This window comes from Schistocerca gregaria, chromosome 5, assembly GCF_023897955.1.
Source record: "Schistocerca gregaria isolate iqSchGreg1 chromosome 5, iqSchGreg1.2, whole genome shotgun sequence".
Classification (NCBI taxonomy): domain Eukaryota; kingdom Metazoa; phylum Arthropoda; class Insecta; order Orthoptera; family Acrididae; genus Schistocerca; species Schistocerca gregaria.
The window spans coordinates 165831303-165855446 of NC_064924.1; the positions used below are offsets into that span (position 1 = coordinate 165831303).

Consider the following 24144-nt stretch of genomic DNA (forward strand, 5'->3'; position numbering starts at 1 on the left):
ATGAACAAAACACACAAACACACACACAGAATTCTGTGTGTGTGTTTGTGTGTTTTGTTCATGTGCCTGTCTGCCGGCGCTTTCCCGCTTGGTAAGTCTTGGAATCTTTGTTTTTAATATATTTTTCCCATGTGGAAGTTTCTTTCTGTTTTATTTACATTATCTAAATAGAGAAGTTCACATGTACAGTACTAGGAGGGATGATGATTATCACCTGGAACGAAATAATACAATAAGTGCAGACAAGAGCCCCTATTACATGGGGATCATATTTTATAACAAACTTCCAAAAACATTAAAAAGCTTAAGAGGAAGCTGCCATGAAATTGCCTTGGAGTTCCTCAGCAATAATTGTTTTTATAGTATTAAGGATTTCCTCTCAGAGGAGTAGAATACTTTCATTTGTATAAATAGTATTTACAAAAAAAAGGGGGGGGGCAACATAATTTTGTATCTGTTACACCTATTTTATATAATTGTTTCCCACAATGTTATAAGGAGAAATGATCAATATGTAAACTATCCAAAACCAATCCTTGTGTTTTGTCCAGGGAGAATAAATAAATTCCAGGTAGTGTTTACAACGCATTAATGCTCACCCACATACCACTGTTGTAACCCAACATGCTCTACAGAGTGTCGACATGTTGCCTCACCCTGCTCAATCACCAGATCCAGTCTCCAATCGAGCACATATGGGACACCATCAGACAACAACACTTATGTCATCCACAAACAGCATTAACCATCCCTGTATTGGCCGATCAAATGCAACAGGCATGGAACTCCATCACACAAACTGACATCCAGCACCTGAACAACACAATGCAGTCACGTTTCCATGCTTGCATTCAACATTCTGGCTATTACCCCATTTATTAATGTACCAGCATTTCACATTTGCAGTGGCTTATCTCACACTTACATTAGGCTGTGATCTTAAATAAGTTACCTAGACAAATATGTTCCTGGAATTTCATTTCTCTCCATTAATTGCTTTTTTGGTGTAGTGATTTTTTTCCATCATTGTATTTCATTTGGTAATCATGCTGCCTCACGAACAAATACATTCAGTATTAAAAAGCTTTCTAGTTTTCTCTTGGCAACACAAATAATCCAAAATTCTAATTTTTTTAAGGTGGTTTTTTTCTCATTAGTACTGAAAAATGTTCTGTTTTCCTTGTAAAGATATATTTAATTCATTAATTTTTCCCAAATGTATCTCCTGAAAAAGCTACCCTGAACACCCAAGTTACTTCACTCACATGATCTTTTAATTTAAAAGAAGAGTCAGTCATAAAAGCTTATAATAATTCAGCTCTTAGTTCACATAACGCCTTACCCCACGATAACCATTTAACATCTGTCTGGAGCAGTAGAGTTTCATGGCTGCTCCTGTAATCTACACATAACATTGAAAATAGTCAGCACTGAATAGGGCACGATTTAACATAATTGATTATTTTTACTGCTTCATCAAGAGCCAATTTTAGATTTTGCACCATCATCTTTATCATGAGTGCTCGTCTATGCAGGATACAATGGCTGCAATTGCAGTTAGGCACTTTACTTTTTATTAGTGATACTGCTCCTGTTGTTTCACCACTCACTGCCTTGGTCCTATCTGTACAAATATTGATATAATCATTCAAACCACGATGGTATATTTTTTTAAAAAAATTGCTAATCATGATAAAAATTTCTTTTCCAATAGTGTTGATTGGCTGTGATGAACAATAAGCAAGTCTTGTTTGAGTGAATATCTATATGGCTGTCCAGTAGTCCAGCAACATCAGTCAACTCAACCATTTGCAAGACAAATTGGTTGTGTTGAAAGTGACCAACTAGTTATTGTTTGCTATAGTCTTTAAGATCATTAATTCAACATGGAACAATGTCATTCGAAAGGGGCACTGTAGAAAGATGCTTTGCGGAGTTTTCATTGAGCATACATTGCATTATGATTTTATTGAATTCTCAGTATACACATTGTCATACAGAATTCTATGAGATGTACAGGGCGATTGTAATTAAAATTAAGCTTTCAAAACACTGTAGAAATAACACCATTGGTCAGAATGATGTCAAATTGCAGCGGAATATTATTGGAGAAGGGGGAAAATATATATCAGAAGCGAAAAAATAGTGTGAAAGTTGATCAATAGATGGTACTGTATGTGTCAGAATACATAAATGAAAACACCTGTCATGTGCACGACCCAATAAAGTTGGTAAAAACACAGGGGATACACTGCTTTTCCTCCTTTCATGTTTGCAACGTTCACCATGACTGCCCCAATGCAGTATCATGCTCTGCTTGTAAAGCTGAATTACAAGAATGATGGCTGTGCACATGTCGCTCTGCAGTTCCGGACACTGAATGGTTTGAAAAAGACATTGGTCCGATGACTGCCGTGGTGTCTGGAGAAAATGGTTCGGAAATTTGAAATGACGGGTTCTTTTGGTGTGCCAATCTGGTAGAGGGAGGAAACGAATTGATTCGACATCAGTGGAAGCAGTGGCCACAGCAATGCAGGAGGAGACGAGTGGTGGTGTGCAAACATGTAATGCACAGAGAATTGCCCAAACAATCAATGGACATACCCATGAGCGTCATGCGTAAAATACTGCGAAACGTCCTTCTTTGCTATCCATTCAAAATTACCCATCTGCACGAGTTGCTTCCTGTTGACCTGCCAGCAAGAGAGACCTTTGGTTTAGAATTTCTTGCTTGCATGAAAGTGGACAATGATTGGCCCTGGAAGATTATGTGGACAGACAAAGCTCACTTCCATCTCACAGGATATGTGAATACACAGACTTGTTGAATGTGGGCAAATCAACCAGTAACACTTCATCCTGCAAAGGTCACTGTGTGATGCGGGTTTACAGCATCATTTATCATAGGGACATATTTTTTTGAACAGACAGGTGCTTCCGGTCCTGTTCCCTGTACCGTCAGTGGTAAGCTCGATGAGTGTCTTTTGCACAACCACATCAACTCTCCAACAGCGTGCATATGTGGATGGGATCATTTTTATGCAAGATGGGCACATTGCATATTCAGTTAAGCAGCTGCTGAAGCGCCATTTCAGAAATGCTAGAATTATCAGTTGCCATTTCCCTACAGCCTGGCTGTCTCAATGACCTGATCTTAATCCATGTGACTTCTGGTTGTGGGGCAATCTGAAAGATGATGAGTTCAGTGTTCCGATTTCAAACTTAGCTGCAATGAAGGCACGCATTGCGCAACACATTCTGAATGTGACCCTGGAAATACTTTGATCAGTTGTGGAACATATTGTTTCTCGATGTCAACTTGTTGCAGAAAACTGTGGACAGCATATTGGACATGTTTTGCACCAGTCACTCAGAAAATAATTATCCGATTTGATTTTGAGTTATGCTTTTTATGTGGTTTTTGGCCTCAGAACAATTAAAAAACCGATTTTTCCCATCCGAAGTGATATGACCTCGTCATGGATGGGTTTACGTAACTAACAGTATCACACATGTACACCCATGCACACTGAGTAGTACAGTTTGCTTAGCATCAAACATACACCTTAGGCATTGTTGTGTGATTATTTGCCAATTGTAGCTGACCACTATTAAATTATGATAGTTACAGTGCCATCTATTGCTGCATTTTGTAACTATTTATTTTTCTTCTGCCATACATTTTCCCCATTCTCCAATAACATTATGTTGCAATTTGACGTCATTCTGACGAGTTGTGTTATTTCTACAGCTGTTTGAAAGTTTAATTTTAATTATAATTAGCCTGTACTATTACCAAAAATGTTGTAAAATATGTGAAAGCTCTCACGATTTCCTTAACCACATTTCTACTGAATAGATGTGGAACATGACTGAGCAAAAAGTGAAACTCTGAACCCACTGTCGATCAGTCTCCATGAGTTGTGGTCAATGGTTGAGTAGTCATAGATCAGGATAGCTCCCCTGGCCTTTTAGTGACTTGTGAAGTTGGTCATGACGTGTTCCTACCATCATCAAGGTACGACGTAGATGACTTCAATTCAATTGATCATGAGATCACTTTACCCATCTACATCAAAACAAAACATTTTCAACATGGAATGAGATTACGTGCAAGATACTGATTTATTTTCCTAAGACACTAGAGACTCAAGTTATGTTGAAAATCTGCCATTATCAATTTTGTCTGGAAAAGGAAACAAGATCTCAGTTTCCCAACCTTTCATTCTGGTGATACCACTGCGAAATTATTTTTTTTTGCAGAAAGAGGCCTGTTATCTAGCAAGAATTTTATGTTTACAAGAAATATTTTCATAAGGAATATGTAGCAAGTTTCTTTATCACTAATGCACAGCGTGACAGTCATCAAATCTCCAAAAAAATATAGGAACTTGAGATAACTGGTTTATTATACAGCTGGTTAATGAAATACAAAATATCAGATACATAAAGGAGTAGGTGATACATGCTTCTAGTGAAGTATGCGATACTCTGTAATTTTTATCATGTTCATGAATATTTGTGATTGTGTTTGTTTCTGTTACTGTTATTAATTACTATTTAACATCATTTTAGATAATTAATGGCCTGCAGAAGACAAAGTTCATCATCTCATTTCTTATGCAAAGTTACTTTTCTGTACAAACAAACTAAATGTACATAAAGTCAAGCACCACTCACTTGGAGAATTCATTCAGGTGAGATTGTGTTTCTAGTGGAACGCAGTTCAGTGTCTCGATGCAAATGCAAAATGGAGCTTGATGCTAGTACTGTAGAGCAATGAGTTGTATGTCAACACAAGCCCCAAAGTCAACATTACTTTCCTTCAATTGGGCCAACTGGCGGTGAATCGAGGAAGTACAGTACATACTGACGAAACTAAAATGAGCTCTAACATGGAAATTAAGCATTTCCGGACACATGTCCACATAACATATTTTCTTTCTTTGTGTGTGAGGAATGTTTCCTGAAAGTTTGGCCGTACCTTTTTGTAACACCGTGTATACAGATGGAGGGTGGGGATCCTGGATTTTTCCCAAATATCCTGGATACAAATACATCTTTTCCCAGGCAGAAGTACTATTTTTCCTGGATGAAAGTACACTATGTCCCGTTGTGAAAGTACTTTTTTTCCAAATTTGTAAGTGATAATATACTTTCCATTGTAGATATAAAACTTGTCAGTCTTTGAATGGTGAAGGCTTTATACACCGCTGTAGAACTTCCCAAACCTTAGGATTCATAATGCAGCAAAAACAAAAAGAAAATTGCATTTTGGAAAGATCTTTAATGTGTGGCAACACTCAATTTTTTTTCTGTCCCCCCGCCCCTTCCCCCGAGTGTGTGATCAGGCAGCATGAACTGCAGCAGCTGAATATTTCTGACATGCACAATTATAAACTTCACTAAGGTGCACCAAAAACTTCGTGGGTTACCTGACTGAATATACGTTCTGTCGAGCACTTTGACTTTTCCATAGAAAAACCAATCACAGGTGAAACTGCCCAAGAACTCAAATTGCACTGTTTTTTTTTTTTTTTTTAAGGATAATAGTACTTCTTGCCATTGTTATTGCATAATTTGTAATCTCTGAAGGCACTAAAATAAATATGGAAGGCTAACTTTGAAACTTGGTCTTTTTTAGCATGTTTTACCCTTTAAGATATATTAATCGCAAATGTGCCAGTGAAGTTTTATTTTATTTAATGGCACAAATGGCTGGTCTTCTGGGCTTAAACGTTTTCTAAGTGGCTGGTCCTTGAATTGTTAAGTTTTGAATGAGAATCAAATGCTCCATGATTTAACAAATTCATCACACACATTCTCATGTGCAACGTAATTCATCTTGCATAAACAGAAATTTACTTTCTAAGTAATGCTTCTCAAACCAACATCCACAATACTTTCCCGCAACCTGTTAGGAATGTAAACAGTTGTGATGTTGCACTCACTGAAAATAGTTTCTTGTTAACAAAGTGTTGCATAGTGTTTGACACATTTTGCTCTCAGTAGATGATTGTTGTGCGGTGTGTTTTGCTGTTGTGAATGACACATTTCCTTTGTAACTGAAGTTTCTTTTGGTGTTACTCTCTCATTTATGTTTTATTGCTGCAGTATTATTCTGGAGTAGTAGGATAAACGAAAATTCTTTGTTAGAGAATCATTTCTTTACCAACCAAAATTACGAAAATTTAACTGAAAATTAAAACCGCAAAAAGTTCCCATGTTTTTCCCAGATTCTCGTGGATTAGAAAACTCCCAGGGTTTTCCTAGATTTCCCAGCTGTCCTGGGGCATATAAACTGCTCCATGGTGGCCGACTACCTGACAACAGGTGGCACCGCGATGATTCCCAAGCCCCTTACAGTTCAAACTTGGCACCAGCCTAAAATTTCCTATTCACAAAAGTGAAATTCACCCTCACAGGACATCACCATGGAACCCAAGTGCCATCAAAGAAACTTGCATGTGCATCCTTAATGACCTTCCAGAATCCGCATACCAGGGAGCCTTTGAGTCGAGGAACAGCTGCTGACAAAAGTGTGTCGGCACTCGGGCTGTATGAATAACTTTAGGCATTGTAGCAATATCTCGAATAAATCTATTTCACTGAAACTTTTCCTAATATTTTTCATACAAACCCTGTATATATTTCCATTTAGTCAAGTCAATAGTCTGAAATCCAGGAAGATGGAAAACATTCACGTAATGCAATTTTAATGTTGTAGTCAATCACTAAAGATGTAAAAATTTCTAAAAATATCAATGTTTAACATTATATATATTTGAAACTCTAAATATAAGATTTTAAATAGCATTTTAAGCAGTATCTACAGGATATCACCCATTAGCCAATATACGAATGTGCAATAATCATGTGTGACTTACTGATATCATTAATGACTACAGTGTTGTCCAGGGCAATGTGGATAACAAGTGAGCTCCATTCATCATACACAGCAAGTTTCCTGGAAAGGTAAACATATGTTAGCAATACAAAAGTTGTGCTGCACTATTTATAAAGCCTTAGTTTCATTAATCTTACTTTAAAACTTGTGCAACAGTGTTAGGACCAAACCACTGTCCGACTTCTTTCCCTTCTGATGCACCCATTAATGCAATCTGATGTATGGAGAAGGGAGCTGCACGACGATCTTCAAACATGTGAAGAATTTTTAGGTATGTGCTGTTTTTTGTGTCTACTGACCAGCGCCAGTCTCTTCCTGAAAGGAAAAAAAAAAGAAAATGACAAGACCTTTAAAGAAACAAATATAGTGATCTTTATGTGCTTCAACAGTTGCCTTCATCTTCCTTATGAAATATTAAAATAAATCTATCTTCAACTGAATATGATGCTATGATAACAGGTTCATAATTGTTTTTCAAAAACAATGTTTTTTTCAACAATAAACTTTGTACCAATGGCCACAGCCGGTATTTCTCAGATACGCAACAATAACCTCATTAATCAAAAAGAAATGGATCTGTCCAGACTGAATCTTTCACTCTGCTGTGGAGAGTATGCTGTTTTGAAACTGTCTGACAGATTAAAACTGTGTGCCATACCAGGACTCAGATCTAGAACTGCACCATTCACTGACAATGCACTTACCAACTGAGCTGTCCAAGAGTCATGACCTACCCTCCCAGCGTCTCTTCCATCAGTGCCGATCTACTTCTTTCCTACACTTTTAAGCTGTCAGGAAGTTTCAAAGCATAAAACATTGCAATACAGAGTGGAAAATTCATTATGGAAACAATCCCCTAGGCTGTGGCTAATCCATTTCTCCCCAACATCCTTACTTCCTTGAGTGCTAGTCCTCAACATATGCAGGAGAGTTTCTGCATCTACACTCCATGAGCCACCTTAGCATGGGGTGCTTCTGGTATATTATCATTTCTGTCATTCTCTGTTCCATTTCTGAATACTGTAAGAATGACTGTTGATAAGCTTCCCATGAGCTCTAACTTCTCTGATCCTCTTATCTTGACATTTCACAAGATGTATGTGGGAGGAAACAACATGTTGAGTTCTACCTGCAATGAAGTCTTAAAACCAGTCACAAATCTGGACCAGTATTCAGTAAGCTTACATTTTGTCCTTGAAATGACAGTATGAAACAGTACTGAATGATATGTGAAGGTCTAGGAACATGGCATCCACCTGGAAGCCACTGTCTATGGTATTCTGGATCTCATGGATGAACAGAGTCTGAATTGAGTTTCACGTGATCTCTTTCCAAGGAATCCATATTAATTTATGAGGATGAGATATTCTTTCACCAAGAGGTTTATAATGCATGCACTTAAAATAAATTCTATGGTCTTATAACACATGATGCCCATGCCTACCACCGTAATAAAAATTTACATGCCATTAGCACCGCAAATGATGAAGAGATTGGAGAAATGTATGACGAGGTAAAAGAAATTATTCAAATAGTTGAAGGAGATGAAAATTTAATTGAAATGGGGGAATGGAATTCCATAGTAGGAAAGGGAAGAGAATGAAAATAGTAGGTGCATGTGAACTGTGAGACAGGTATGAAAGAGGAAGCTGCCTGGTAGACGTTTGGACAGAGCATACGTTAATTATTGCTGACACTTGGTTTAATAGACATAAAAGAAGGTTGTGTACGTGGAAGAGACCTAGAGACACTGGAAGGTTTCAGACTGATTATATAACAGGAAAGGGAAGGGTAAACTGGCTGGGCTGATAGCAGGAAATTTAAAGGGGGGAGGAACTACATCTCATGGTGGAAACTCTTTTTTAGTGTAAGATCAGTGTCCAGTGGGAAACTCAGCCAGGCAAGTACTAAAGATGTTAAAAAAGTTCAAGATACTCACAAAAGTAAAGTGAAAAATAATGTTAGTATATTTCATCAAAATATTGGGGGATTGAAGAATAAAAGTACTAAAGATGTTAAAAAAGTTCAAGATACTCACAAAAGTAAAGTGAAAAATACTGTTAGTATATTTCATCAAAATATTGGGGGATTGAAGAATAAAATTGATGAGCTTCTGCTTTGTTTAGAAGATATAGAAACCAAGAATGTAATAGATATACTATGCCTGTCTGAGCATCACATTGTCACTGATATGCAAAAGGTTAGCATCAATGGGTACAAATTAGCTGCACATGTAAGTAGAGATAATATGATGAGAGGAGGAGTTGCCATATATGTCAAAAGCTTCCACAGTGCAAAAAATTTAGAAACTAAAAAATTTTGTGTAGAGCAACATATGGAAGCATGTGCCACTGAACTTAAACTAAATGATGGCACTTTCATAATTGTAACAGTGTATAGGTCCCCCTCAGGGAATTTCCAGCTATTTCTAGAAAACTTGGATGCTTTGTTGTGCTATCTGTCAGACAGGGGGAAGCAAATTATCATTTGTGGGGATTTCAATGTTGACTCCCTGAAAGAGTGTAATAGGAAGAATGACCTTTTAGTATTACTCAGTTCTTTCAATTTGAGCTCCGTCATTGATTTTCCTACTCGGATAACAAAGAACAGCAGTACATTGATAGATAACTTTTTTATAGACCAAGATAAGTTTAAGGACATAAATGCTTATCCTGTTGAGAATGGTCTTTCAGATCATAGTGCACAGCTTGTTACAGTACATGACATAGCTCCATGCAGTATAATAAATCAGACTTTCAAAGCAGTGCGTTCAATTAACAATATAAATATTGCAAACTTTAGGGAAAGCCTACAGCAGCTAGACTGGGATGAAGTGCATAAGGAACCCGATGCAAACTTGAAATATAACTTATTTCACAATACATTTTTAAGGGTATTTGAAAATTGTTTTCCCAAGATAATAGTTAAACATAATTCCAAGAAAACATATAAAAAACCTTGGCTAACTAAAGGAACAAGAATATCTTGCAACCGTAAAAGAGAACTGTATCTAACAGCAAGAGGGATTACTGACCCCGAAATTGTTCAATATTATAAAAACTATTGTGCGGTACTAAGAAAAGTTATTAAAAAGTCCAGAAGCATGTGTATCATGTCTGAGATCAGTAACTCTGATAATAAAATTAAAGCAATTTGGAATATTATTGAAAGGGAAACAGGGCAACCAAGAGCACAGGAAGACTTTAGTGCAATAAAACTGAATGACAAGTGCACTAACAAACAATCAGAAATTGAAAATATTTTGAATAATCATTTTTTAAATGTTGTGGAGAAAATAGGCTCTAGATCTTCACTAGAAGAGGCAAGGCTATTAATAGAAGAGGCCATACCTGCGCAGTTTGAAACAACTGTAATTCCACCAACCTCTCCCTCTGAAATCAGTAAAATAATAAACTCACTGAAAAGTAAAAGCTCTTACGGAATTGATGGCATTTCCAGCAAAGTACTTAAAGCTTGTTCCCCACAGATAAGTAGGATTCTCAGCCACGTATGTAATAGCTCTTTGGAGCAGGGTGTTTTCCCTGATAGACTGAAATATGCCATTGTAAAACCATTGCATAAAAAGGGGGATACGTCGGATGTCAACAACTGCTGCCCAATCTCTCTTCTGACAGCTCTATCAAAAATTTTTGAGAAAGTAATGTATTCAAGAGGAGCCTCCCATATTTGTAAAAATAAAGTACTAACAAAATGTCAGTTTGGTTTTCAGAAAGGCTTTTCAACAGAAAATGCTATATATGCTTTCACTGATCAAATATTAAATGCTCTGAATAACTGGACATCACCCATTGGTATTTTTTGTGATCTCTCAAAGGCCTTTGATTGTGTAAATCATGGAATTCTTTTAGATAAGCTAAATCATTATGGTTTGAGTGGGGCAGTGCACAAATGGTTTAATTCATACTTAACTGGAAGAATGCAGAAAGTTGAAATAAGTGGTTCGTGTAATGTTAAAACAACAGCTGATTCCTCAAACTGGGGTGCTATCAAGCACGGGGTCCCACAGGGTTCGGTCTTAAGTCCTTTACTGTTCTTGATATACATTAATGACTTACCATTCCACATTGATGAAGATGCAAAGTTAGTTCTTTTTGCTGATGATACAAGTATAGTAATAACATCCAAAAACCAAGAACTAAGTGATGTAATTGTATATGATGTTTTTCACAAAATTATTAAGTGGTTCTCAGCAAACGGACTCTCTTTAAATTTTGATAAAACACAGTATATACAGTTCCGTACAGTAAATGGCACAACTTCAGTAATAAATATAGAATTTGAACAGAAGTCTGTAGCTAAGGTAGAATTTTCAAAATTTTTAGGTGTGTCCATTGATGAGAGGTTAAACTGGAAGCAACACATTGATGGTCTGCTGAAACGTCTGAGTTCAGCTACGTATGCTATTAGGGTTATTGCAAATTTTGGTGATAAGAATCTCAGTAAATTAGCTTACTATGCCTACTTTCATTCACTGCTTTCGTATGGCATCATATTCTGGAGTAATTCATCGTTGAGTAGAAAAGTATTCATTGCACAAAAACGTGTAATCAGAATAATTGCTGGAGCCCACACACGGTCATCCTGCAGACATCTATTTAAGGATCTAGGGATCCTCACAGTAACCTCACAGTATATATATTCCCTTATGAAATTTGTTGATAATAATCCAACCCAATTCAAAAGTAATAGCAGTGTGCATACCTATAACACCAGGAGAAAGGATGATCTTCACTATGCAGGGTTAAATCTGACTTTGGCACAGAAAGGGGTAAATTATGCTGCCACAAAAATCTTTGGGCACCTACCAAACAGCATCAAAAGCCTGACAGATAGCCAACTAACATTTAAAAATAAATTAAAAGAATTTCTAGATGACAACTCCTTCTACTCATTGGCTGAATTTTCAGATATAAACTAAGTAAAAAAAAAGAGAAGAAGAAGAAACAACTTAATCATTAGTGTCACGCAATATTTTGTGTAATGTAATTTCTTGTACAGACATCTTTTATTAACCTGACACGTTCCACATCATTACGAAGTGTCGTATTCGTGATCTATGGAACAAGTATTAATCTAATCTAATCTAATCTATAGGTTAGACAGAGATTTCAGAAACAGGCTGTAAACTGTAAGACATTCCTAGAGGCAAATGTGGAATCTGACCACAATTTATTGGTTATGAACTGTACATTAAAACTGAAGAAATTGAAAAAGGTAGGAAATTAAAGAGATGGGACCCAGATAAATTGCAATAACCAAAGTTTCTGAGAGTTTCAGAGGGAGCATTAAGCAATGGTTGGCTAGAACAGAGGAAAGAAATGCCGTATAAGATGAATGAGTAGCTTTAAGAGATAAAATAATTAAGGCAGCAAAGGATCGAAAAGGTAAAAAGTCAAGACCTACTGGAAGTCCTTAGACAACACAGGAGATACTGAATTTAACTGATCAAAAATAGTAGGTAATTTGAAAATGCAGCAAATGAAGCAAGTGGAAGGGAATACAAACATTTAAAAAATTATATAGACAGGAAGTGCAAAATTGTTAAGTAGTAATGGCTAGTGGACAAATGTAAGGATTTAGAAGCATATTTCACTAGGGCAAAGAATCATATTGCCTATAGGAAAATTAAAGAGGCCCTTTGGGAAAGGAGAAGCAGCTGTACGAACATCAACAGCTTGTATGGTAAACCAGTCCTAAGCAAAGAAGGAAAAACTGAAAGGTGGAAGGAATATTTAGAGGGTCTATACAAGGGAGATAAACTTGAAAGCTACATTATAGAAAGGGAAATGAATATAGATGAAGATGAGATGGGATGGGATATACGATACTGTGGTAAGAATTTGACAAAGCTCTGAAAGATCTAAGTCGAGACAAGGCCCAAGGGGCAGACGATATGGAAGAGCCAGCCATGACAAAACTCTTCCATCTGGTGTGCAAGATGTATGAGATAGGTGAAATATCCTCAGACTTCAAGAAGAATGTAGTAATTCCAATTCTAAAGAAGGCAATTGCTGACAGGCGTGAAAATTACTGAACTACCAGTTTAATAAGTGATGGGTGCAAAATACTAATACAATTCTTTGCAGAAGAATGGAAAAACTGATAGAAGTCAACTTCGGGGAAGATCAGTTTGGAGAAATGTAAGAACACACGATGCAATACTGACCCAATGACTTATCTTAGAAGATAAGTTAAGGAAAGGACAATCTACACTTATAGCATTTGTAGACTTAGAGAAAGCTTTTGGCAATGGTGACTGGAATACTCTCACTGAAATTCTGAAAGTAACAGGGATAAAATACAGGGAGCGAAGGGGTATTTACAACTTGTACAGAAACCAGACGGCAGTCATCAGAGTCGAGGGGCATGAAAGGGAGGCAGTGGTTGAAAAGGCAGTAAGGCAGGGTTTTAGCCTATCCCCGATGTTATTCAATATGTACAATGAACAAGTGTTTAAGGAAACCAAAGAAAAATTTGGCAAAAATTTCAGAGAAACAAAATAAAAATGTTGAGGTTTGCCGATGACATTGTCAGAGACAGAAAAAGGACTTGGAAGAGCTGCTGAACAGAATGGACAGTACCTTTACAGGAGGATTAAGATGAAAATGAACAAAAGTGAAACAAGGATAATGGAATGCAGTCAAATAAAATTGTGTGATGCTAACGAAATCAGATTAGGGAACAAGATACTTAAAGTAGTAGATGAGTTTTGCTATTTTGGTAGCAAAATAACTAATGGTGGCCAAAGTGGAGAGAATATAAAATGTAGACTGATAACGGCAAGAAAAGCATTTCTGAAGAAGAGACATTTATTAACATTGAATATAGATTTAAGTGTTAGGAAGTTTTTATGGAGGCATTTGTTTGGAGTGTAGCCATGTATGGAAGTGAAACATGGATGACAAACAGTTTGGATAAAAAGAGAATGAAAACTTTTGAAATATGGTGCTACAGGAGACTGCCAAAGATTAGATGGATCAATAATGTAACTAATGAGAAAGTACAGAATAGAATTGGGCAGACAAGAAATTCGTGGTGCAGCTTGACCAAAAGAAGGGATCGGTTGACAGGATGCATTCTGAGACATCAAAGGGTCACCAACTTACTACTGCAGGGAAGTGTGTGGTGTAAAAATCATAGAGGGAGATTAAGAGATGAATACAGTAAGCAGATTCAGAAAGATGTATATTGCAGTTGTTAACTGGAGATGGTGAGGTTTGCACAGGATAGAGCAGCACTAAGAGCAACAACAATAACAAACATCAGATTCTAACCAACTACCCTGAAATCTCTTGAGACATTTCACACTGCAGGATACAAAATGTTAGGAGACAAACAGCTCACACACAGGCAGTGAAGTAGCCTGGCTGTAATCTATGTGACCATATTCTGAAACCATTGATCATGCAAAACCCTACTCACATTTTTCTCACATGATATACTGAAAAATTTGGATCAAGGTAGTCGGGCAGATGCAGTATTTCTTGATTTTTTAAAATCATTTGACTCAGTACATCTATGCTTATTGTCAAAAGTACGATCATATGGGGTATCAAGGGAAATTTGTGACTGGATTTAGGTTTTTTTGGCAGGGAGGATGCAGCATGTTATCTTGGTTGGAGAGTCATCATCAGATGTCAAAATAATTTTGTGTGTGCTCCAAAAAACTGTGTTGGGACCCTTGCTGTTCATGTTGTATATTAATGACCTTGAGGACAATATTAATATTAACCTCAGACTTGTTGCAGATTCTGCAGCTATCTATAATGAAGTACTGTGTGATAAAAGGCGCATAAATATACAGTCAGATATTGATAAGACCTCAAAGTGGTGCAAAGATTGATGACTTGCTTTAAATGTTGAGAAAGGTAAAACTGTGCACTTCACAAAACAACTGACATAGTATACTATGACTATAATATCAATGTATCACAGTAGGAATTAGTCAACTCATGCAAATATCTTGGTGTAACACTTTTTAGGGATAAGAAATGGAATGATCGGGTAGGCTCAGTCACAAGTAAAGCAGCTGGTGAATTTCAGTTTATTAGTAGGATACTGGAGAAATGCAATTAGTACAGAAAGGAGATTGCTTACAAATAACCTGTGTGACCCTTTCTACAATACTGATCAAGTGTACCAAACAGGATTAACAGGGGATACTGAACATATACAGAGAACGGCAATACAAATGGTCACAGGTTGGTTTGACCCATGCAAGAGTGTCATGGAGGTGCTGTGGAAGCTGAACTGGTAGATCCTTGAAGATAGATGTAAACTGTCCTGAGAAAGCCTACTTACAAAGCTTCAGAACCAGTTTTAGATGCTGACTAGGAATATACTGCAATGAACTATGTCTCGCTCACATAGGGATCATGAGGGAAATATTAAATTACAGCAAGCATCTAGTGGCATTTAAACACTCATTCTTCCTGTACTCCATACATGAACAGAACAGGAAGAAACCTTAATAACTGGTAAAATGGGACATACCATATGCCATGCACTTCACAGTGGTTTGCAGAATATAGATGTAGATGTATGCCTCAGCTGAGCAAAAGCAATCAGGAGCAAGCAAATGGCCCCCACACGTGCAGAACAAGGTACAAACCCAGTGCAATACATGACTACCTGCTGGAAGCCAAACCCAACTTGCACCTGCAAGAGGGAAAACTGATGGGTGGCCTCGGGCACCCATACCCTATGGCGCAGGATTATAACAGCCTTCATTAAAATTTTCTCAAAATCTTAAAAGAACAAATGTAATAGACATATTTTTCTGCTGTATTTTCCTGTTCTGGATCCAATACTAATATCTTACCTAAGTGTAACATAACTAATGCCTGAGCTAGAACCATCTGGCCACATCGCAACATGCAGCCCCATCCTTTGTCTGTTGTCAGTCCAGTGTCTCCAATCGGAATGAAACTTCTTCTATAGGTGAACCACAGTCTTGTTTGTATATCCTTTCTTATGACTCTTAGGTCTGAAACAAAATTTAGATTTCCATCAATGCAACAACATGAAAAATGAAAGTACAATCATATCTATTAGTTACAGATATGCAGCATTTTACAAAATATGTGCATCATTTAGTGAATAAACATACATACTAATAACACACACAGAATATATACCAAAAGGGGACACGGTGAAATGGTCTGAAAGATGGAACAATACGTTTCATGGAATTATAGGAACCCCTATTTGAAATGTATGATATTTATTAAAAGGAGACTCTATGACAGATAATAAAGTACACTGGACTAAGACTTGCACCCAGATCCTTGTTGTCAGTACACAATACTCTTCTCAACTGAGCTCTCACGGCATGGCTCGAGAAATGCCTTCGCAGCTTCAATTCCCGCAGTATCTCTCTTCTACTATCCTATCTTCACATAATTTTTATGTAGTTTTAATCTGTTGGGATGTTACACAATAGCTGACAGTCCACTGTAAGAGGTAGGTTTATCTCTGAACAACTTCTAGGCTATGGCTGTGCCATTTGTATGCAAACTGCAAGCACAGCAAGGTACAGTGGGTGGACAAAAATATGTAAACACAACACATAACCATACCTAATGTGGTGTAGGAAAGCTATTGGCTTCCAGTCATCTCAGAATGGATAAACACGGGTCCTATATGGATCTCAGGAGCATTTTGAAACAGAGGCCCTGTCATCTTGGAATTGTTCCAAGATGACAGTGTTACCATTAAGGAACAAACACTGTGACATGGGATGGCCCTGACTGGTCAAAATAGTTACATAATCCTTGGCAGTATGCAACCTTGCACAGTGACCATGAGGTCAATAAAATACCATTATATGACTACCCAAACCATCTCTGAACCCGCATCATATTTCACTCTTGGGATGTAAACTCAGCCAGAAGCTAGAAACAGTGTGAAAGAAGACTCATCTGACCAAAAAATAATCTTCAATTACTCCATAGTCCGGGTTTCTGGCTTCAGCACATTTGCATCACTGATGAGTGGTTTTGTAATTCCAGCTTGCTTTGCAATTCCCTTCCTCTGGAGCTCCCTTTGTGTTGTGAAAGGTTTGTGAGTGTGATATTAAGTCCTGCTGTGACTACTCCAGCTGCCATGCTCTTATTTTTTTGTCATAATCTTCTTCAGTGACCATCTGCCATGATCATTCAGCAAACACTTTTGGCTGAGCACACACTTTCGGCTACAATGTGACTTAGCAGTTGATGTTTTGTGTGCGGTATAAACCTTCCGATATGTTGCCTTTTGAAATAGCAAAAATTTCAGCTACATTGGTCACAAAAGCAACCACCATACGATCATCAACAATTTGCCAATGTTCAAATACCCTGAGCTCTAACATAATGCACTCTCAACTACACAGAACACTGTTCTGCCCATGAATGACAGTGCAACATGCAGGCTTGGCTAGCATCTGCATTTGTGTTCACACACGCATTTCTTATGGTGTTTCCATGTTTTTGTCCATCCCCTGTATGTAGGAAGGTCTCTGTAAAGTTTGTCTCTGTAGGAGTGAAGCCACAGACACAACGGGGGACAGTGTGAAGATCTAAACTGATCTAGGTAGTGAAATATCTAAAGATGATTTCATTGGCAGTCTTAACCTTAATTTCTTTGTCTCTGTAGGAGTGAAGCCACAGACACAACGGGGGACAGTGTGAAGATCTAAACTGATCTAGGTAGTGAAATATCTAAAGATGATTTCATTGGCAGTCTTAACCTTAATTTCTTTAAGTACATAGATTTCTAGGCTATGTGCACACAGTATAATACAGTAGTTCTAAAGCACAAGCAATGACACAATATAATGCTTGTGGTCTGGTATTCCACATAAAAACTTAGGATCAAGTGTCAACCAATTGTGAGGAAGTTGGCCAAATACTATCTTCTAATGGAGAAATAGTTATGTTGCAATCTGCATTGCTTTGCTACACGTAAAATGAGGTAGACAAGCAGCACTGAATGTGCAACATGTAACTTGCTTTTCTTTTTCTTTTTTGTATATGTGGCACCATAAAGGTGTCTTGTATGTTTGGATGTACAGGGATACAAATTACTAAGCTAGATGCTGTGGTGGCTACCATATAGTTAAGAATTTTTTATCTGGTTCTGCTGTAGACCGAAATGGTGTTGGTCTGTACATATGAGACATTTTATTGGTCACACTATTTCAAATTAATCCCTTGCTAGTCAGCTTGCTCAACTATCTTAGCCTTGTCAAATATCAGTTACAGACTGAACACTTGAAATGTGCAGCATGTCAATAACAAATGGTATGAATACAATAGGTGCCGATTCTGTCCAATGAGGTGGAATAAAAGACAGCCTATATGTAATGTGGGCCTTTAATGGATTTATCATTCATTGATTGGCGTGAATTTTGCAGAAAAGATCTGATGTTATGAAAAATTTTGTGTCACAGCTTTGCACACACTAAGCACGTCACTGCTACAAACCAGGCAGCATGTGGAAGCCAAAATTGATATTAAGTGAATGGTTACAAACACTGTAAAGAGATAACATTATGACACAAATAATGTGAGTTGAAATCAATACCAATGAATAAATCCAAAATCATCTTAAGCAACACCACACACAATTACAGTCACAAAGCTAATTGCAGGTTCAGAAAAAGAAGTAATAGTTTTATTTGAGGATCAGCATACAGAAATTTTAATAACAAGGTATGAACAGTCAATCCCACTACCACACCACATATTTATTTCCTGTACTGGAACAACTACTATTTATTCCCATGTGACACGTTTGCTGCAGCCCTTGGAGTCACAGCAGCCAAAAGTGGAACAATCTGCCACACAGATAATATAACCAAAACTCTCTGAGTCTGTCTGCATATCGCTAAAGTGAAGAGATATTAGAAAAATCTGACTGAGCTTCATACTTGTTGAGCTACATGGCAAAAGTAAGAGAAATCCTGCAGTATAAAATTTTTCAGTAAACAATGGGTACTGAATGGTCACGGTACTCACTAGAATGGGTTCAAATGGGAACTGTCCACGTATGATGGTTAAAAAGGGATGTGGGACTCATTAACACAACTAGTCTAAGCATGTTGATACTGGGGCTTTCAACAAATTGTGGTGATATCTAATGGTATTTGGAGTGTCCTGCACATTTATAATGGTATACACTACATCAGTGCCATTACAAGTGAACAGTTGGTCAAGCCACACAAGAATGTTCACAGGGAAACACTCTACTATATAAAGGTGCGTTTACACTGTGATTTGTAACGACACATGTATGATATACATGTATATGCGACTTTGAGACATGTATGAGTTGACAAGTAACAACCTCATATATGTATGAGCGTGCATTTACACTGCTTAATTTGTATCACTGTGCGATGGCTTCCGACGACAATTTGGAAGATTTCTCATTTTTATCTGCTGGTACACTTGCTCTTTTGGAAGATGATAGGAAGAAAAGGCGGAGGAAGCACAGATGGTGGCAATGATGGCACAGAGAGTTTCTTCGCAAACACACTACTCACAGAGCTTACGCAATGCTCGTTCAGGAATTAACACTAGAGGATGGCGCATATTTTAGAAATTATGTTAGGATGAGTATGGAGGATTTCCACGGTTTGTTATCTCTTGTGGCTCCTCTTGTGTCCAAAACCAACACAAACTTTCGGGAAGCAATTCCACCAGAGGATCAGCTGGCAGTAACACACTGTTTTTTGGCCACTGGGGATTCCTTTTCGACGTTAATGTATCTGCATAGAATATCAAAAAGGGCCATATGCAACATTAGTCTTCGTGTTTGTGAGGCCATTGTGCAAGTTTTATCCCAAGAAGTGAAGGTAAAAGTTTTATATATATCAGAGTATGTAATACATTATACCATTTTTTCATGCATCTGGCACGTATATCAATTTTTTGCTATTATTCCGGCAGCCTCGCATGATAATGTTGACAACGGATGCTAATGCCGACAATCGTGTGTGAGATGTTGGCATTAGCAATCGCACAACAATGCAAATGTTTTGTCATGAAATCATCGTTTTACGAGGACAATTACTTTTAAAGAGCGGACGAGGGTACATACAAGTGGCACATACATTTTGCACCATAAATTGCTCAAATTTTGCTGAAATGGGTTAGCTTTTAGTTCTTTGGAATGACTGACATGCTTCACTCAGTAATACAACATCACAATTTCTGAGGACACTTTCTCCACAGTAAAGATATCCAACAACATTAATTTGTATTTAGTTTTATTAAGTGGTACTTGACAGCACATGACATGCATATTTCAACATTTATACATGTTTTTAGAGTATCCATAAATTATGTTGCATTTGCATCTATTAGTTCATTGTTTGCCTCCTGCAAACATCTGTATATTCCATTCTCAAGTCTTGCCGTAATTCTAGTATGGCCATTTTCCTAAAGAAATCTGAGCTTATTGGCGACAAAGTATGCAAAGTCACCCAAGTGGGTAAACTGGTCCCTTCTTCTGCCTGCTAAATTGTCGCCAACTTTTCTTAAGGTCTGTAAAAGACCTTCTCTGTCTTCATCCAGGTCTCTCCTGGCTCTCTTCAGTGCACTTGATCTACCACTTCCATTCGGACTTGGAGTGGTACAGGGTGACACGGTTGCAGATCCACTTTCATGTGGAGGCACAGAGATGACTGGAGTGGTTTCCACTTCCACAATGTCTTGTGGGGGCATGGCAAATGTCACATCCTCCATTTCTGTTACATCAAAAGGGAAACTAATGCTTCCTTCTCCTTCTCCTTCACCATCTCCATCTGTGGCTGGGGCTTCCACGACCTTTAAAATACATAACACATTTCTAAGGCAAAGTGAGCTACATGTTATAGATACATTATAATCAAAGTATCTTAATGTACTGAGAACGTTTTGAGTGTCCATCCGTAAATTAAATTAAAAAAGTAACAATTTTCTTTCCAGCTTCCTGCTACTGAAGAGGAATGGCTGAAAATTGCCAAAGAATATGAAGAAAAATGGAACTTCCCCAAGTGTTTGGGAGCTATAGATGGGCGGCACATTGACATTGTGGCACCACCCAACAGTGGAACAGTTTGTTTTAATTATAAAGAGCACTTCAGCATTGTTTTGCTAGAAATTGCTGATGCTAATTATAGAATAATTTACACTGATGTTGGCACACGGGAGGATTTCAGATGGTGGTGTCCTTAAAGACACCACATTTTACAAAATGTTAGATACCAAAACTCTAAATATACCACCATCAACTCCTCTACCTGGTAGGCGCAAGCCTGTTCCATATGTTTTCGTCGCTGACGAAGCCTTTGGCCTAAAGGAAAATATTTTGAAACCATTTCCAGGTCTGCATGAAAAAAATAGTTGGCAACGTATTTTTAACTATAGAGCATGCAGAGCAAGAAGAGTAATAGAAAATGTATTTGGGATTCTAAGTGCTGTTTACAGTGTGCTGAGGAAGCTAATGCTTCTCAGTCCGGAAAAGGCTACAATGGTGGCACCAGCCTGTGTTTATTTACATAATTTTCTTCACAACAGAAAATCTCAAAGGTATTGTCCAGCAGGAACATACAACAGAGAGGGAGATGATGGCAACGTAATACCTGGGTCCTGGAGGGACACCCCTACTGTGCTGGAGCCACTGCCCAGAACTGGACGAAGAACTTCATTGCTGAATGACAACAGAAGAGAATATGCTGAATACTTCTGCAGCATTCAGGGCTCCATCCCATGGCAGAATGGAAAATAAGTTCCACATCATTGTTAAATGATGACATAAAGGAATATGCTCTATTCTTCTGCAGTATTCAGGACTTCAAACCATAGCAGTATGGAGAATCATGTTTTTCAGTGAAATTGTAAATAATTGTAAATATTCACATTATGAAAAGCATTAGCACAAAAAATGTTGCCAAATATACGATTAATAAAATAATATAACAAATTTACTTACTGGTACTACTTCATGTGTGCTCCTATGAGAGAGTGGTTTGTAATTGTCTCTTATGAACTGCATACTTTCAAAAGCATACCATGTAGAGTGGTACACATTGCTTTTAGCACTTCCAGTTCCTTTGCTGCTCTTCCTTTTCACTAACTCGCGACTATATTGGTTTTTTAAATTATGCCACTTGTCCTCACATTCCTTCCTCGACACGTTAAATGCCTTAGCAATTTCCTCCCACTCGTCGTACCTTTTCTGAGTGTTCTTATAGTCTCCTAGTTTCACATCCCATATACAGGGATGCCTGCACACTGCCTCTATAAAATGCAGTGTTTTTTGTTTTGACCAAGAAGTCATGGTAAATTTTAAAGTATTACACGCGGGCACAACACACGACACAATACACAAATACCTACACAACAAACGACAATCAGCACCTCCAAAACTCAAACAGCCACCAAAGAGCCTAGTACTACGCATGCGCTAATTGTCAAAATAAGCGGCAGGTGACAAGACGACAGGAAATGATAGTACTGCGCATGTGCGAGTTCTTCAAATGTCGCTCATACATGTCGCGATACATGTATACCAGTGTAAATGTACCTTAAGGTTGAAATTTGTGTTCAAAGAACTTCTACATCTGATGGGAATTCTCACATATGCTGACAACCTATGCCACAATATTAGATAGGTGCACAGGGTCAAAGCATTTTTGTTTTACATATTGTTATTCCAGTTGCATGGTTTTTTTTTTATCAACTATCATTTTTTATTTGCAGTTCACTGTTGCTATTTGAGTTGGGGTATTGTGATTTGGAGATAGTGAGTGGAGCTGTAGATGCTAGTAAATGGAGTGCCAATTTGAAAAATCGGAACATTTCTGACAAATTCTTCTGTTAGAGCTCAAAGAGGGGCGAGAGCAGTAGAGGCAGCCATAAATATTTGCGTCTTGTGCAGACATAATGTCACCAGACACAGCATGGCAAGAAAGTGGTTTTCTGGTTTTAAGGAGGATCATTTTGACATTAGTGACCCTCCGCATTCAAGACGACCTTCGGGGTTTGGTGAAGATCATATAAATGCATTAACCCCACAATGATCAATGTCAGTGTATCAAAAACTAGCAAATGTGATGAAATGTGCTCATTCCACCATTATGTACAGCATGCTTTTATATGGCTCGAGGAGATCTTTGTCTTAAAACTAAGTGATTTCTACAGTTGTACATTAATGCTATCAAGTTTGGGGCTCATACAGTGATTAGTTTACATGTTCTAATGTATTAAATAGAGAAGGTTTAATTATAACCATCCAGTATGTCTTAATGAAGTGCCACAGGAGGATACTACCTGTTAAATAATAAGGTTCTATCATGTAACTCATAAGTCAGACAAACTATTCTTGCTGCCTTTATTTGTATACATCCAAATATACCTGAAAGATCTATCTGGTATGGATTCCACATACTTGAAAGTCATATCAATATTTTAAAAAATTGCACTTTAATGATTTCGAATTTTGTAATTTTATTCCACATGTCAAAACACGGAAAAATCCCAAATTAATTATGTTTTTGGGTGTTTCATTTTTGAATTATTCATTTTTAAAGTTTCTGGAATTGTGAAATTTTCATCACATTTTGAAAACAAAATGGCCATATATCAAAGACTATTTGACTTACAGGACTCAAATTTGGACAAATTTATTCGGTTTCTTACAAACATAAAAAATATGTCAATTTTTTCTCAAAGCAACCTTTTCCAAAGCAAACTTTTTTAAATTCTTAAAAATTTCAAAATTGGATTTTTGGTGTTAAAAAAATATGTATGCAAGTTACACAATTCTTGGTGCCAAATGAGAAGAGGTTGAAATAAATTTTGTTTTATTGCAATTTGATTTGTCGACTGTATCAAGTGCACTTTGTATGCAGGCTAGTTCAGAAAGATGGTGCTGGCAATCCTGCGTACATTTAAAAACAATTAATTTTAGGAAATCCAAAGGAAGTGTTGACACTTTTCAAATTAAACTATCCATAGATCCAAACTGGATTCTCAAGTTTGCTGACTTAAAGTGAAAAACTTGTATTGTAGCTGTTTGAGAAATTTTTAGCACTTTCGTGAATAGAGTGTATTTTTAAAGCTTGTAAGAAACTGAATAAAATGGTACAAATTTTAGGCCTCTAAAGCAATTACTTTCTGAGATAGGGCCATTTTCAAGTTTCAAAAGTGACAAAAATTGTATCATTTGGAAACTAAAAATGAATAACT

At 37.3% G+C, this 24144-nt stretch overlaps 1 protein-coding gene across 1 annotated transcript in view; it reads right to left on the minus strand.

Moving 5' to 3' along the window:
* LOC126273115 (cysteine protease ATG4B) overlaps nucleotides 1-24144 on the minus strand; it is an 82971-nt gene that overhangs the window by 48944 nt on the left and 9883 nt on the right. The window contains exons 3-5 of the mRNA XM_049976566.1: nucleotides 15750-15914; nucleotides 7045-7222; nucleotides 6888-6967 (exon numbers count right to left, since the gene is read on the minus strand). Of these exons, the coding sequence (XP_049832523.1) occupies nucleotides 6888-6967; nucleotides 7045-7222; nucleotides 15750-15914 (423 nt within the window). The remainder of the gene's footprint in view (nucleotides 1-6887; nucleotides 6968-7044; nucleotides 7223-15749; nucleotides 15915-24144) is intronic.